Source organism: Scleropages formosus, chromosome 7 (genome assembly GCF_900964775.1).
Source record: "Scleropages formosus chromosome 7, fSclFor1.1, whole genome shotgun sequence".
In the NCBI taxonomy this organism is placed as follows: Eukaryota; Metazoa; Chordata; class Actinopteri; order Osteoglossiformes; family Osteoglossidae; genus Scleropages; species Scleropages formosus.
This window is the reverse complement of record NC_041812.1, coordinates 25,980,585-25,998,461: the sequence shown is the minus strand read 5'-3', so window position 1 is coordinate 25,998,461 and position 17,877 is coordinate 25,980,585. Positions and strand designations below refer to the sequence as shown.

General features: G+C 45.1%; 1 protein-coding gene across 1 annotated transcript; it reads left to right on the top strand.

Annotated features, from left to right (window-relative positions):
- Positions 1-4,696: 4,696 nt before the first annotated feature.
- On the top strand, positions 4,697-17,488 carry LOC108926183 (glucose-6-phosphate isomerase-like). Its single transcript, XM_018738746.2, has 18 exons — positions 4,697-4,893; positions 5,576-5,666; positions 6,221-6,289; positions 7,028-7,147; positions 7,475-7,558; positions 7,716-7,862; positions 8,472-8,543; positions 8,645-8,689; positions 8,782-8,835; positions 9,744-9,804; positions 10,068-10,111; positions 10,245-10,397; positions 10,524-10,653; positions 10,837-10,913; positions 12,181-12,309; positions 12,476-12,551; positions 12,769-12,835; positions 17,163-17,488. Exons 1-18 carry the CDS (start codon positions 4,775-4,777, stop codon positions 17,284-17,286), a joined length of 1,662 nt encoding a protein of 553 aa, XP_018594262.1. The 5' UTR covers positions 4,697-4,774; the 3' UTR covers positions 17,287-17,488.
- Positions 17,489-17,877: the final 389 nt, after the last annotated feature.

The following is a 17,877-nucleotide window of genomic DNA, read 5'->3' as shown; positions in this document are numbered from 1 at the left end:
ATGTTAAAACAAAACAAGCGTCTGAACTGCACCCACTCCCCAACAGCAAAGATGGCACTCAGACCCATGTCCCTCAGGAATATGGTGGTGGACTGCATTTATTTCCATAGCAACAGAACAGTGGTGGAGATATCAACAGGCATTACCAGCATCCCTGTGCTTTTTACAGAGAAGCTTACAGCACACGCGTAGAGTAACCTGGGGAGTCCTCTTCTGCAATCAGCAATATTGTGCCGCATCAATTACTTTCTCATTCCACTTCACCACTAATTAATCTCCAAGCCTTATTTCTGGTTGGCGAGAACCCAAAGAACTGGGCCGGTGGGTTACAAAAGGAGATATGACCTAAATCTAAATATCAGTTCATGGTCAATGCAGAAAACAAAAGAATACATAACTGGCTATAAATATCACATTCTGAAATTTAGGCCTGAACCTGAGAAAGATTTAAAACTATGTGCCTTAGAATAAACCATTCTGCATCACAATTTTGCGCAATCAAGTCCTCATACAGGTATAACGTGGAGCACAACTGCTGAGTATGTCTGAAGTCAAATATAATACTCGTCAGCTAAAATGTGGTCCAAAGGAGGGAAAAACTAAAATGATGGTACAGAATTTATGTACACATGCTCTAAAACACCTTATAATAAAACTACTTTAAAACACTGACTCAATTACACAGCTGGGGATTTTTACTGGAGAAATTCAGAGAAAGTACCTTGCTCAAGGGTACTACAGTGTCAGCTGGCATGGTGAACTGGTTTCTTCCAGCACGAGGCAACACCTAACCACTGCACTAGCTGCTGTCCCTCAGTCACTGAAGTCTGAGACATCTTAATGGATCGAAGGACCACTTTTCATGGATGGCCCCCAGGTTCCACCTTATGGATTTTTTTCTAACCTTCTAACAGACCCTGCCACAAAACCACGTTCCATATTTCCCCACTTTCCTAGCAAGACATCAAGGGGCATGTCCCATTTGTACAGCATTTATAAACTGCAGTAATCCAACAGGAAATGCATTTCACATTATCCTAGCGAGGACCAACTTACTGCCGCAAGTTCCCCGATCACTTACCACTCAGGGAAAGCAACAAGTACACCACTCAAACACTACTAGCAATTTGTGAGGCGGAAAGGAATTATGCACAAGGCAAAAGCACCCCGAATGATCATCACATTACTACTTGCAAATCAGCAGCTTTTGCTTCAGTCCATTTATCCTGCTATACCATAAACCAGTTAATATTTAAAAAAAAAAAAAAAAAAATTGGCAGTTTTTGCACCACTAATACTCATGCACAGCTGTTGGTGCAAATGATGAGCCTCCCAATTTTATTTAACATTAAAAAAAATATTGTCTGAAACCGCTTGTCCCATATGGGGTCGTGGCAAACCGGAGCCTATCCCAGCAACACAGGGCATAAGGCTGGAGGGGGAGGGGACGCCAGTCCATCGCAGGGCACTCCAAGCGGGACTCGAACCCCAGACCCACCGGAGAGCAGGACCCGGTCAAACCCACCGCGCCACCGCACCCCCTCTCTTATAAAACTCAATAAGATATTAAAAGAATTAAGGTAGCAGGAAAGTAAAAGGACACACTACAAAAAATGAAAAACTGAATTACTTCTAGTTATAACTCGGAAACGGGTGAACGCAGCTGTCCGGAGATGGGCATACCCAACCCAACCAAGGTGTGGTGCAGGTGAACAAGCGATGAGGACAGAAGGACACTGCTGCTCTGTCTGTGTGGGACAGGAGGGACCCCCACAAAGTACACATGTACTCACTGTAACCCACGTACACTGACTGTCCACACTGCGGGGGGGGGGGGGGGGCGTTTGACAGTTTCTGCGGTGCGTTTAGGCCACAGAACGAGTTTCACCTTAAATATAGTAGCAGTCGGACAGAGAGCTAGTTATGGGCCATGAATACTAAATAATACAGCTGGAAAACACATTAAAATAGAAATCGCAAATAAGGAATGAAGGAATCACTAGCTGTGTGTCTATATAAAAAAAATAGATCGATATATACACACACACACACACACACACACACACACACGACTCTAGGGGAAAAAAAAAAAAAAAAAGGCTTTTACTCGCAGAAATTAAACGCGGACAAAATGCGCAGTGACAACCCGTCGACTCGCGTTACCGGATCCAAAGGCGATCGTCACTGCGCCGAAAGGCGCGCTTATAAAATGTCTGCTGACGAGAGGCTTCTCACTTTCCATCGAAATAAGTGTGACGCTGTAACAAAACACGACACAATCAATGCGGCATTTTTTCTAGTAACATACAACACCAGGTAAGCGTGGCATTTCTGCGCCACAGAACGCGGAGAAGCGACAGTTAGAATTGGATACGGACACTCGGGGAAACGGTCCGTTTTCCGTCACCGCTGGACATTCAGTTCAAGTTAATGTTTAAAATTAAAACTATAATGACATCGTTGCACGTCGTCGACATGATGTTCCAGCTAAATATTATTACACAGGAGTGCCCGGTAGATGACACTGACTGAGCGGTGTTGACCGTTTTGTCAGTAACATCATGTTCTACTGGTTGCTATGTTTCATTAGCTGCGAGGAGCGCGCGCAGTTTTGCCTCAGGGCGCTCGCGGCACCCGCGCGCAGGGCTGCGGAGCGCGGCTCGTCGGCCGGCCCAGCGGCGCTCACCTCCACCACGCAAATCCCACACCGTCAGAAAACACACAGAGTCCCGCTCTCCCCTTTTACCAGGGGAGTAGTGCCCCCCTTAATGTGGGCTCTCCCAGGAAAAGGGTCCGTCTACGGGAGAGAGGGGGAGAAAAAAAAAAAAAATAACCACAATCACGCTGATCACAGGTCGCCTTTAAAGTACAGGAGAGCCGCATCTCTTACCAGCACCGCGTCCCACCCTCGACGGAGGATCCCTGTCAGCGCAGGCCGGAAGTGACGTCTCTCCCTGTTAACCGCACACAAAAAATATAAAGGAAAAAAGGCGCCCGAAGAGGGAGTTTCCCTGCGCGCGAGTGGGAGGCGGTGTAGTCACGAGACCGCTTCGTGTTCAACGCGCTGTTTAAATATAATATAGTTACAGTTACTCCTGTTTTTCTTTTTTTTTGTATACTCTTTTTGTTCAGTCATAACTGAAAGCGAAATTATGTAAAATGTTAAATGTCCCAAAAACATTAAGAAATTGCAAATCCGAAAATGTCAGTTTGCGCTAAATTTTTACGCTCAGTTTCTGATCATCTGGTGACGTGATTATGACAAGCAAAAAAAGTTGTGAGGCGAATCATGCAGAAAAGGGGCAACAAGAAAGCATTTCACCTCACCACAGTATAGCCTAGTATGTTACCATGTTGCGTTTTATAAAAACTTATAAACCGTTTTCCTACTATATTATAGATTTTAATTAATAAACTGATACAGTCTTACATGAAAATGGAAATGTGTCACATGATGTGAAATATGGAAACATTCAGAAATGTATGTTCAGTTTTCATTGCTTAAAAGAATTTGCCATTGAAGTATGTACCAGATAATATACCCTAGAACCTTAAACTTTGCATGAGGAGCAAGGCGTCGTGCCATCGGTTTTAGAAGCAGTCGCAACATCTCTTCGATACCGTGGTGTTTCCCTCCCTCTTGTGGCATTATAGTACAGCGATGTTACACTAACGTTACTCATCGCTACAAAGTCGCAGACACCGTCTCACAGCTTCGTGCTCACAGTTCTCTTCTCTGCCAATAACTTTGAAACTATTCTAAGGAATCACGAGTGCTTACAGCTGATAAATTGGAAGTTTGCGCTTCTAAAGAACGAACGTTACGCGAAAACGTCGGTTATGCGGTGAGTAGATGTGCTGTCTTAGTGCCTCGGTGGTGTAAGGCTGTGGGTTCGAGTCCTGCTCGCTCCCTGTGGAGTTTCTGTTCTCCGGTGGTAGTGTGGGTTTCCTTCCATGGCTTAAAGAACTGCTCTTCAGGTGGACTTTGACTCTAGGTTGTCCACAGAGTAAGTGACAAACAGAAAGTGTATTTCACTGCTGTAGCCTAGGGGTTAGTGACTCATTGTGCCAAGTATCGGAAGTCAATTTGAGTGGGAGCAATGTGTAGGTCCTCATGGAGAAAGGCGTCTCCTAAATTAAGCACCAACGCATGGAGTGGTAAGTTTGGGTTTGATCAGACACAGCACGCTTTTCCTACTAGTTGATCAAGGGTCCCACTAGAGCAGGACATCACCCGAGACTTTGAGTGCTTACCCAGCTGTATAAATGGGTAAATAATTGTAGGTAGACAAATATTGTAAGTTGCTTTGGAGAAAGTATCAGCTAAATGAATACTTGTAAATCTCGTGCTAGATGAGCCTCCAAAGGTCACAGGTTCGATTCCCAGCTGCAGTACCCTTGAGCAAGATACTTACCCTATTTTGCTCCGGTAAAATTACCCAGCTCTATAAAGGGATGAATAATTGTGAAACATCTTAACACTGTAAGTCGCTTTGGAGAAAAGCGCCAGCTAAATGAATAAATGTAAATGCTAGGTGGCGGCGCCAACCACTACACCCCCTGCTGGCAGCACTGAGCATATGCCTGGGGTTCTGAGGTGTCCCATTCCGGGAGGGGTCGGGGCAGCAGGGCTTTCATTGGATCGCCGCAGGAGTGACATTTGCTTGCTGAGCGCTTTATACCCCCGTGCGGCACGGCGATCCGCACTCAGCCTGAGGGTCAGTGTGCACGCAGTGAGCCCACGGATCGCCACGCAACCCTTACACTCTCCATCATGGGACTCACGAGCGACCCGAGCTTCCAGAAGCTGGATCAATGGAGCAAATCCAACGCCGGGACTCTCAACATGCGACACATGTTCGAAAGTGACAAAGACAGATTCAGTAAATTCAGGTAAGAAACGGTCTCACCAGTGACATGTGCATTTAAAGCTGCTTTAAAGTTCGGCTGGAACTGTAGTGGTGAGAGCCGCTGCCTTTGGACCCAAAGGTCGTAGGTTCGAATCCCGCCAGCTGTAGTACCCTTGAGCCAAGGTCCTTATTCTCAAATTATCCAGCTGTATAAATGGGCAAATAATTGTTAGTCGCCTTGGAGAAAAGCGTCAGCTTGATGTTATATAAAGGTAAAAAGCCCGACTGAAGTAAAGAAGCAGGTAACGGGAGCTATTTCTCAAAGCAGATTGGTTTCTTATTCACTTTTCTTTATCGAAACCATTCGGCTCCTGTATTACCGTAGTAATTGACATTGGGTTGGGATTTCAGAAAACAGAGGGGGTTAAAAAACAGATACAGAAAGTCATGCGACTCCTATTTTACCGTGGTAATTTATACTGGGAGCCGGTAAACGGTGCCTAGGCTACAAGCGCTTCGCTGCTCCGCACTTTTCCGTCCCTTTTACCGCAGCGGCTCCGTCCGTCGCTGTAAGAATCAGGTCCCTGAACAAAAGTGCAGGTCTGCGTGGGTCAAGAACCAAGGACTGGGGGGTGTTACAGCTGGCAGAACCACAGAACCATGGGATGGGGAATCATTATTTTGAAAAGATTTTCCAAATTTTTTTTTTTCCCCCATTTTAATAGTATTACACTGAAAACGGAGGATGGAGACATTCTACTTGACTATTCCAAGAATCTCATCAATGAAGAAGTCATGAAGATGTTGGTGGATTTGGTAACCATTCACTATTAACTATTCACTGTTGGCTTTTACTACCAGCAGTCATGTTGGGGAGCGTGAGATGAGACAGGTTCAGTCCCAGGGTTGTCAAAACCTTAATTCCTTGAACCAGTTCTCCCACACAGGGGGCACAGGGGGTGCGGGGGAGCGGTGGGTTTGGTTGGGTCTTGCTCTCTGGTGGGGCTAGGGGCGTGTGTGTGTGTGTGTGTGTGTGTGTGTGTGTGTGTGTGTGTGTGTGTGTGTGTGTGAGAGAGAGAGTTCTCCCTTGTAAAAATGACTGAAGGGAAGGTAGTGCCAAAATTTCCCTCTATGTAAATACCTGAAAGCCTGCAAACATGTATGTTAAGAATGGTCCAGTACTTTTTTCCACAAATCTGCCTCTAAATATAGGAGAATGACACATAGTGTAATTAATGTTGTGGTGTGGCAGCCAGTGTTTTCCTGTTACGCGCAACATTATCAGCAGTAAGTACAGCATGTTCAGTGCTTTTCTCAGTTTAATTGCATCCTTACAGTGCATCGTGTCTTTTATTTTTTTTATTGTCCAGGCAAAATCGAGGGGAGTGGAGGCTGGCAGGGAGAGGATGTTCACTGGAGAGAAGATCAACTTCACTGAGGTATTTCTTTCTGTCTATATGAAGGCCCCTATATTAGCGGCAGCATGGTGGCACAGCAAGTAGCGCTGCTGTCTCAGTGCCTGGATGGTGCGAGAGGGTGTGGGTTTTATTTCCCGCTTAGTCTGTGTGGAGTTTGCATAGTCTCCCCTTGTCTGCATGGGTTTCCTCCCACAGTCCAAAGACATGCTGTTCAGGTTCACCCATAGTGTGTGTGTGTTCCACTGATGTATGGATGAGCAACCCAGTGTAAGTAGTGTATCTAGCAGTGTAAGTCACCTCGGTGAATAAGGTGTGTGAGCTCATAACACTACACAGAGTTCATTGGAAATTGCTTTGGAGAAAAGCGTCTGCTAAATAAATGTACATGTTATTTCCATTAATGGTACTGATGTTGGCATCTAGAGGAATATTAGCAAAATATACATCCTACCGTTTTTCAAAAGTTGTGAATATCTACTGAAACATACTATAGAGTGAATGAAAGTGTTTCTCTCTTGGATTTTAGCTGAGAAAGTAAGGGAAAAAGACAGAGATCCATGATGAACTGGAGGATGGTCATAAGTGCATGTGAACAATGCCACATCTCTAGGGACTCCTTGCAGTGTAAATCTCTCACTGCAGAGACTAAAAATAAGAATCGCACAACGGAGTGTGTCTTTGATTTTTTTTTTTTTTTTTTTGGTCATCTCCATCAGAACCTTCTGGGTTCTGAACATTTTTCGTTCCGTTTCCGAGCAGGGTCGTGCAGTTCTCCATGTGGCACTGAGGAACCGCTCCAACACCCCCATCATGGTTGGCGGCAAGGACGTCATGCCTGAGGTCAACAAGGTCCTTGAGAAGATGAAGGGCTTCTGTCATGTAAGGAGCAAAAGCCTTCCATTGATGGCATTATTTATATGATTTAGTTTTGCTTCATTTGCATTTTAATCATCTTCAATCATCCTACTCTACTTGGAAGCACAGCTGACAAATAAGAGTGCCATAATATCTTAAATATGTTCCGGCTAAACAAAGTTTCAGAAAAATAAGGTTAATTAATATAAAATGTAATATCTGACTAGTTCTATGTATAGCCTTCATCTGTCTTTTATATCTGCTTATTCATTGGGGATCTTGTAGATATTTGGGTGACATGGAAAAGGCACAGTGCACCGATACCTTAGATTTGCTCTGTTCCCCATACAGAAAGTGCGTAGTGGAGAGTGGAAGGGTTACACTGGGAAGTCTATCACTGATGTCGTCAATATTGGCATTGGCGGCTCTGACCTGGTGAGTAGAGCCAATATAGCAGGATTTGTAGCATTTATAAGCTAGGGAGTGTGTCTGTTTAAATTTGCCCTATTTCAGTTGCCCCAACCAATGTATTAAATGCAGGATTAAGCAGATTTGGAGTTCTACCAGGGTTCATAATCTCCCCATGTTCCAGGGTCCACTGATGGTCACTGAAGCTCTAAAGCCCTACTCCAAAGGTGGACCTCGTGTCTGGTTTGTCTCCAACATTGACGGAACGCACATTGCAAAGACCCTGGCTGAGCTGAACGCTGAGACCACGCTCTTCATTATAGCCTCAAAGGTATTGATCTTCTATTCCTAAGAACTGGCTTCTCTGCAACAGACCTAGGAAGACTGTCATGAATGTTAAGAATATACTTTGTGGACATTATAACTGTAGCCTCACTCTTCAGATCTCAGTCTTGGTTTGAATTTTCTCTTATGTCTTGCTTTTCACATTTTCAAGTTGGATTTGTCCCCCCCCCCCCCCGGGTGGCACAGTGGCACAGCGGGTAGCGCTGCTGACTCACTGCGCCTGGGTGGTGCAAGAGGATGTGGGTTTTATCCCTGCTCAGTCTGTGTGGAGTTTGCGTGTTTTCCCCATTTCTGTGTGGGTTTCTGCTGGGTGCTCTGGTTTCCTCCCACAGTCCAAAGACATGCTGTTCAGGTTCCCCCACAGTGTGTGAGTGACGGAGAGAGTGTGTGTGTTCCACTGATGTATGGATGAGTGACCCAGTGTAAGTAGTGTATCTAGCAGTGTAAGTCACCTTGGTGAATAAGGTGTGTGAGCTCATAACACTACACAGAGTTCATTGGAAATTGCTTTGGAGAAAAGTCTCTGCTAAATAAATGTATGTATAATGTAAATTCATCCTGAGCACAATTCACAGTGTGCTGTTACATCTTTCAGACATTCACCACTCAGGAAACCATCACCAATGCCGAATCAGCCAAGGAGTGGTTTCTAAGCACCGCTAAGGATGTGAGTAGTCCGAACACCCTGGGCTGCACAGCAGGGAATGGCTCTCAAATGCAGTCAGTAGGAAAGCAACACTAAGGGTGTTCCTTTCTGTGGTTCCGCAGAAATCTGCTGTGGCCAAACACTTTGTGGCACTTTCCACGAATGCGGTGAGTGAGCTCAGGTGCAACTCTGATGTGTGCTTTGGGTAGTTTGTTGCTCTGTGGATGCTGCCTACTAACCCTGGATTTGTCTTTCCCAGCCCAAAGTGAAGGACTTCGGGATCGACACTGAAAACATGTTTGAGTTCTGGGACGTAAGTGGGCCTGACGCTGCCGTCCTCCAGTTCTCAGCCCCGAGGAGCCTACAGGAAGCAGCTATTAATAGCATGGTCTTTTGACCTGTGAAGTAGTTGCCTGCGCGCACAGGCAGACAGCTGCTGGGTAACCAGAGCTCGCTGTCCACGCTGCTGCTCTCAGCCTCTGCGATATTATTGGTGATGACCTTCTCTTTTGCGGAGGTTACTGTAAGGCCTGGGGTGCACCAAAGGCCACTGAGCTACATTTAGCCACATTGTTGGTATTTACAGTGAACTGGTCTAGAGAGTCTCTATTGGCACATGGTGTCTGATCAGGTCTGAAGACTTGCTGATGAGATGGCTTGGTAACAATGCAGTGAATTGTTGTTTTGTCGGGGTGAATAAATCTGAACATTTTCTGTGCATATAAAACAACAAAACTGTACTGCGCATTTTTAAAACTGAAATATTCATTCATTCATTCATTCATTCATTCATTATCAGTTGTCTTGTGTAGGGTCGAAGTATTCCCAACCCTATCGTGTAAGCATAAGGTGGCTGCCAGTCCATGGCAAAGCAAAACTACTGTTCATTCATTCATTCATTCTGTTAGTTTTAGCCCAGTCTGCCAGTGTTTAAAGTGCAATTTGATTGACACCTTCCCAAACAAGGGGACTGATGTCACTGGTGATTTACATGTCAGGATTAAGGACTTTTAAGGCACCGGAGAAAGTGGCCATGGGGACTGGCAGCTTCATACTGGCGTATATTCAAAGCTGAGTCGGAGTGAAGTGGAAGGAGGCTGTCGGAGGTCTGAAGATGTCAAAATCTTTCCTTCCTGTAGTGATGATGGATGACGATGCTGGTAACGGCAGGGGAGCAGCACACAGTCCTGATGAACGTTTTCTTTTCTTTTTCTTTTCTAGTGGGTTGGTGGACGTTACTCCTTGTGGTCAGCGATTGGGTTGTCCATTGCGCTGCACATAGGTACTGTGTGTGGATGAGCCCTTTTCTGATGAAAACCATTAACAGTACCTTCAAAGCCTCTGTGCCTTTGTTGCCATTTAGATTGCAGGAACGCTTCTTGAGATGGAACTGACCACATCATTTATGCCACTGTTTTATTTCATTTTTCGCTCTAGTTTTATGTGTTCCGTAGCGAGCTGTTGGAAGAACAGTTGGCATGTTATATTTGTAGTAAAATTTTAAGTAATAGACCGTGCTGAAATATTTCTCTTATTCCTCACTAGGCTTTGAGAACTTTGAGAAATTGCTCAGCGGAGCTCACTGGATGGTAGGTGGTTTCTTTATGGGTTAGCTTGTGCAGCTCTCTTTGGAGGGGATGCCAAGTCACTCCTTGCTCCAGTCAGTTCCCCATGTGTCATGCATGTGCCAGATTGAATGTCCTCCCCCTGTCCTCTGTGCAGGACAACCACTTCCGCACTGCTCCCCTGGAGAGAAATGCACCTGTGATTCTGTCTCTGCTGGGGATCTGGTACATCAACTTCTTCCACATGGAGACACATGCTCTGCTGCCCTATGACCAGTACATGCACCGCTTCGCCGCCTACTTCCAGCAGGTCTGCAAGAAGCAGTGAGAGCAGTGGGGAGCAGCGGGGACATAGAGCCGGGATGACTTATTTTCGTCTGAAACTCTCAGTGAACTGGTGACCCTCGGTGACGTTCAAGGTTGTGTCTGTCCGCAGGGGGATATGGAGTCTAATGGGAAATACGTCACCAAAGAGGGCACCCGTGTGAACTACCACACCGGGCCCATTGTTTGGGGTGAGCCAGGAACCAACGGACAGCACGCCTTCTATCAGCTCATCCACCAGGGTACGCAGCCCAGGCTGGCGCTCATCTTTAAGCTAATTTCGGTGTAGTTTTTGCCTTTGCTGGTTGGTTCATGTTTTGCAAAAACCTTTACAATCTATGCATGTCACGTTGTTCGATGGCAGATCCATGACTTGGGCGTTAGACACAACGTGTTGAAGTATTCCCATTTTCTTGATATTTCAGGAACACGCATGGTTCCTGCTGATTTCCTCATTCCCGCACAGACGCAGCATCCCATCAGGGACAATTTGCACCACAAGGTGAACCTGCATACCCAGCCCTGTTGCTTTCCGCTGCCTGAAATATGGTGTTGAACTGTAGTCTTTCTAGCTATAGAAATTATTATTGTCACATCCAAAGGGAATGTGGACACGGACGTGTGTTGCACTCATCCACTTATCCCGAGCAGGGTCACGGCAAGCCGGAGCCTAACCTGGCAATGCAGGTTGCAAGGCCGAAGGAGGAGGGGACACACCCAAGACAGGACGCCAGTTTGCCACAAGGCACCCCAAGCAGGCTCGAACCCCAGACCCACCATACAACTGGCTCTGGCCAAGCTTGGCACATATATACTGTGTAAACAAAGTAAGAACGTTTCAAAGTGAGACAAGGAACACAGAGTGAAGACATGCACTGAGTGTATCATAACGAAAACTGACAGAGTACACTGAAACGTGACTTAGACCAGGCAGGGACACGGGACCGGGGCGAGAGCACGGAGGGCAGACGCAAATAGGACTGGAGCTCAGGACTAGAACACAAACACACTGTAAACAGGACTTCAGAAGGATGAGAGTACACACGGAATAAGAGTCGTTAAGCGATTGCCAGGAAATGCAGAAAAGAGCTGATGAAGAATCCGCAACCAGTTGTTTGTCTGTCACTCCTTTGCGGTGCTGGGGATTTGGTGTTTAGTGGGTTCAAGCGGGGGAGCATGGTGGCACAGCGGGTTTGACTGGGTCCTGCTCTCCGGTGGGTTTGGGATTTGAGTCCTGCCTGGGATGCCTTGTGATGGACTGGCATCCCGTCCTGGGTGTGTCCCCTCCCCCTCCAGCCTTACGCCCTGTGTGTTGCCAGATTAGGCTCTGGCTCGCTGCACCCCCCCACTTGGGACAAGTGGTTTCAGACAGTGTGTGTGTGTGTGTGTGTGTGTGTGTGTGTGTGTGTGCGCTGAGTGGCTCTGTGGGATGCATCTGCTGCATTCATTGCAAGTCTGATCCTCTGGGATAATCACAATTGTAAAGTATAACACTATTAAACATTTATATAAGGACTGGTAAGGTAAGAATTTCCAGTCTTTGGCATACTTTCCAAAAGTCCTCTAAAGTTATAGTGCTGGTATTTCTGTAACATATTTCCTGTAACAGTAACTTATTCTTAACTTAAAACTATAAGTTATATTAAAACTTATTTCCTGTAACAGTTTGCTACATTGTGCTGAAATCTCAGCGATGCACAAAAAAAATCATATATCCTGCTCTTCAGGATTTTAAAAACAGTGTTGCTGTCTTCTTTTCCGTTGAGTAGATCCTGATGGCAAACTTCCTGGCACAGACCGAGGCGCTGATGAAGGGCAAGACCACAGAGGAAGCGAGAAAGGAACTGGAGGCCAGTGGCCTGAGTGGAGAAGCTCTGGAAAAGCTGCTTCCACACAAAGTGAGTGGATGTGCAATGTGTTAATGCTTTCTAGATGCTCATTTTGTGTGGAATAGCAGCGAGATGTAAGGAAATAACGGAAAGGTGAATACTGCACTTTTAAAACATTTAAGATGCTGTGTTATAGTGTATGATTTTACATTTTTATTTCATTTTCCAATTAAAGGTATTTCAAGGAAACAAACCAACCAATTCCATTGTCTTCAGGAAGCTCACCCCGTACATTCTTGGAATTCTCATAGGTATTTATACATCTTGGAATAGTGAATCCTCTGATTTCTGATTGCCGTAAAGCCTACCCATAGGCTACCTGTTCCAGATGAAATAAATCTCTGAATTTCATGTATCTTAAGGTTATTGTGAAGCCAGTGTACTAAGCCCTAGTTATTTGCTATATTATTTTACTTTGTACACTATTGTGTGCAGTGTGTATAACTGTGATGACCCTCTGTGTTACAGCCATGTATGAGCACAAGATCTTCGTACAAGGGTTCATGTGGCAGATCAATAGTTTTGACCAGTGGGGGTGAGTATTGCGAGTCGGGATTGTACTTCGAGTGACAATTCCATTGATCAGTTTCTCTGTGGTATTAAAATAAAGAAATGTAAATGTAATGTAATGTATTACGCCCTGTGTTGCCACGTTAGGCTCTGGCTCCCCACGACCCCACATGGGACAAGCGGTTCAGAAAGTGTGTGTGTGTGTGTGTGTGTAATGTAATGTAAAATCAGAGGTGGGAAGTAACATGTTACCTTTGTTCCTTTAGTTGTGCTTGAGTTAATTTCTGAAAAAATTGCGCTTTTCAGAGTATTTTCTGCATTAACTTCTGTGGATTTTAGTGGCTCTTGCCAGCTATGAGTCAGTCATTTTTACTGTAAACTATTAACATTTGGATATCATTACAGTATTCCATATCATATGCAACCCACATTACATACATATGAGCAGTGGGTTAATATCATAAAGGGTTAACTTTCTCTGTGCAGTGAAACCTATCGGTGTTTAGAGCTGAGAAATACGAGTTTAGTGTTGTGCTTCATCCTGTCTTGATTGAAAATGTATTTCGCTCACTATGATTAACAGTTTGACTTTAAATATGTTGAATAAGAATAAGTACTTTCCGTATTCCAAGGGTTGAATTTCATAAGAGTGAAGCTGTTGAGCCGCAGGGGGAAGAACGATTCATGTCCACGTTTTGAAGAAATTTAGAAATTGGTGCCACCTAGTTAATAACACTGAAGTACATATGAACGCTAGAGTGAAATGGAAACACGATCAGTTTCTGTGTATTTCACATGCGGTGTAAATATAGCTCAAGATGAAAGAACGATCAGAGTCCATAGTGTAAGAACAAAGTGATTAGTTTATTGGTGTTTCCAGCGTGTTGCATGATCGTGATTAAAATTGTTTTATTGCAATTAGTCGATTAATTTCATTTTAGAAAACACACACACTTTCTGAACTGCTTGTCCCATACGGGGTCGCGGGGAACTGGAGCCTACCCGGCAACACAGGGCGTAAGGCCAGAGGGGAAGGGGACACACCCAGGACGGGATGCCAGTCCGCCGCAAGGCACCCCAAGCGGGACTCGAACCCCAGACTCACGGGAGAGCAGGACCCGGTCCAACCCACTGCGCCACCGCGCCCCCATTTTAGAAAACATTTAAATCTAAATATTCTAGTAAAGGTGGATTATTCTGATGGACTACCAAGTCTGAACAAAGCCAATGACACCAATACCACGAGTCAAGAGGATTAAGTTGTGTTACTTCATGATAGTCTAACACGGGTTAGTAGATTTTTGCCATACATTTTTTACATGAATATGACTCATTGAGTCTTAAAAGTCAGTGGCAGGTTATGTTTTACTGTGCCGAGGAGTCTTTTTGTTGTGGATCCTGTAGTGAAGGTGGTCTTGACGATAACCTACCACTGAAGGCTAGCGGTGTCTACCGAATACCCTGCAACTGTAGAAAAACCTACATTGGGCAGACTGGTCGACTTATCTCAACACAGCTCCAAGAACACATAAGAGCGACAAGAAACAATAACATCAACTCAACAGTGGCTGAACGCTCACTGCAGATCGGTCATGAGATCCACTTTGAAGAGACCGCAGTTCTTGCACCTGTTGCTGGATAGAGGAGCCGCATAGTAAGAGGCGATCGAGATACAGAAGCACACCGACAACTTCAGTCGGGAGGAGGGTTTCAAATTATCAAGAACCTGGACATCTCTCATTTCGAGTCTTCGCGCCAGACCCACAATGACCTGACTGCCTCTCATGGAAGCTCAGTTCAACGAGCCGACCTATAACACGAAAGATACAGTGCAAGTGGAAAACGCAGCAGGGGCAGCACCTATCAGGACCACCCGCTATGACCTCCGACCCCGATCCTGCCCATAAATACACCCACCCTCGTCGAACACTCCAGTTCACATCTAGCCTTTACGAGATGTGGCAGCTCCCTGAAGATGCTTCCAACAACAGGGGAAGCGAAATATTGGAACGGTCTAATCCAGAAGAGTTAAATCCCCAGTCACGTTAAAATAAAGTTAAAGGTTTCAGAAGTGGCCATGTTAACTCATATGCTAAATATTTGGTCATCCACATGGTCGGCTAATGCAGTACACAGAAGCTGTGTTTTTTGTTTTGTGGCCAATTATATGTTTACATTTTCTAAAAAGTGCTGCTAATGGGTAGCATTATGACAAATGTTCTCCACTACACACCACTACTTCCCATTGGATTTAGCTGTCTAGCTATTGGTTCTTCGTCCAGCTTTGAAGGTATATTTTGACCTTGACCGAAAAATGTGTGCTAGCTACAGATTGATGCTAGTTCTAGAGAGTATACTAGCTACACATCCACCTAAACTTTACAGGTGCATTGTCGTCTTTGATGCTAAAGGATCTCAGTCGCGTCAGTCTCAGTGCACATGAGCTCCACGTCCAGTCAAAAAAACATTAAATTACTTTACTGCTGTTCATTATCTTCCTAACGATTCACTAATTAGCTAACAAGTTGCTTTCTAACCACAGCATACCAACATTAGCGCTACAATACCGTTTATTAGCGGAGTTAGACAGCATTTAGCTAGCTGTGGAAAACTAGCAATATAACTTGTATTCAAGCTTGTACTTTGATGTCTTAAATGAACCATTGCATAGCTGGATGACGGTCAAGTGAACTAGACGGAGTAAGTAAATTGAGTTCATAGAATAGAGCTGAAGCTATAGGGTTTTCTGTTTGGATTGTGAATATCTGAACAGACTGGCCTTTTTCATTTATTAGTTATTGGTTTACAGTGTTAGTAGGGATAGTTCCTTGTAATCTGTTGTCACTTTGAGTGTCATTTCTGGTAGTTGTAAAGAACTTTTGATAAAGTTTTTAGCTAAATGGCAAATGAGTGATATAACTGTTCTGGGGCAGTAGTCAGCGTAGCAGTTATAACTATTGTCTGCCTTGCAGTCAAAGAACAGGAGTTTGAATCCCTGCTATGACTGTAGAGGTTACTGTGAATTGCTCTAGTTAAAGTTACCCAACTGTATAAATTACAGAACTGAAACCAGATTAGCATGTAAAGGTAAAAACTGTATATTTGTCAGGCGGAACGGAGGACGTGGGGAAGGTTAGACCCAAGTACAGGAGAGGTTATCTGAAACCAAGGGATCAGATGAGCTCTTGCTGTTGGGGGTGGGTGAAGAGTCGATTGGCAGTCAGAGGGCAAGGCAAATGGTCAGGGACGAGAGCTGAGGTAGAACAGGCCATAAGTGCACAGAGGGCAGTTGTCTCTTTGAGATTCTGCAACTGGAACATGCTCGAGTGGTGGTTTTTATAGCCAAGTGTTTCAGCTGGAGTCAGGTGCTGCTGGTTGAGGTCCGGGCGTGGTCGTGAGACTATTAAATCTGTTAAGAGTGATAGTGGCTCTTAATGTCAAAAAGTCTCATTTAAATTAAAGTAACTTGAGGTCGAGGAGGTTTTTGATATACTTTTTAATTTTTCTCAAGTAAATTTTTGTTTCGGTTCTTTTACTTGAGTAGTTGTTGGGAAAATAACAGCCACAGCTGATGGCGTAGTAGTTAGAGGTGCTGCTTTTGGATCTGAGGGTTGCTGGTTTTGAGGGTGTGGTGGTGCAGTGGGTTGGACCAGGTCCTGCTCTCTGGTGGGTCTGGGGTTCGAGTCCCGCTTGGGGTGCCTTGTGATGGACTGGTGTCCTGTCCTGGGTGTGTCCCCTTCCCCTCCAGTCTTACGCCCTGTGTTGCCGGGTTAGGCTCTGGCTCCTCGTGACCCCATATGGGACAAGTGGTTCAGAAAGTATGTGTGTGTGGGTTGCTGGTTTCAATCTCACTGACTGCTGCAGTATCCTGGAGCAAATAAAAAATACCCAGCTAAAATAGTTGTAGGTAGTCTAGTTGTGTAACCTGCTTTGGAGAAAAGGATCAGATAAACATACATGTTTCAGTGGGATGGCTGGTAGTGTATTGGTTAGTGCTACTGCCTTTGGACCCAAAGGTCACTGGTTTGATCCCCACCTCTGGTTGTAGTACCCTTAAGCCTGCTAGTTACTTTAAACTGTTCCAGTAAAATTACCCAGCTGTATAAATCGGTAAATGGATTAACATTGCTTTGGAGAAAAGTGTTGGCTAAATGAATAAATGTAGTCTCATTCTTGACTCTCTACCCACCTTTTATTAAAGTCAGTTCTGCTCCTTTCAGCCAGCGTGCTTACATGTGCTCTGCATGAAATCACCGTAATGTCGCTCCTTCTGAAGCTCTGCTCTGAGTCACTGTAGCTTATATTTTGCCGAGTTGATTGAGTACATTTATTAATTCATTATCCCCTGGCAGAGTTGAGTTGGGGAAACAGCTGGCCAAGAAGATCGAGGCGGAGCTGAAGGATGCTGCAGAGGTCACCTCACACGACTCGTCCACCAACGGCCTCATTAATTTCATCAAGAAGAACTTCGCCTGAGGTTCTGAACTCTCTGCACCCATCCGCACCTTCAAACCAGAGGGAAGTTGGTGACGGAGTTGTTTAACAGTCTTGGCCACCACCAGCTTTGCACATGTCTTAATATTGCATCTGAATGAAACCTGTGTGACTGGAATGACTGGAAGATATCACCCTATGCAACTCTGTCACTGTGACATATAAATGTCCGTCTCTCATTTCAGCAGTGCCTCACATCTGTCTTTTGTACCATATAGCCAATCATCGATCAATGGTTTCAGCAGAGTACCATTACTATCTGGTTCATACCTCAAGTATCAGGTAGATAGCTTACTATCCAAATAATTAGTTCACACACACAGTCTGAAACCACTTGGCCCAAGCAGGGTTATGGCGAACCACAGCCTAACCCAGCAACACAGGGCGTAAGGCTGGAGGGGAAGGGGACACACCCAGGACGGGACGTCAGTCCATCACAAGGCACCCCAAGCAGGGCTCGAACCCCAGACCCACCAGAGAGCAGGACCCGGCCAAACCTGCTGCGCCACCACCTCCCCATAATTAGTTCAATACGCAGTAGATAACGATTAATCACCTATCAGGAGCAGGTTG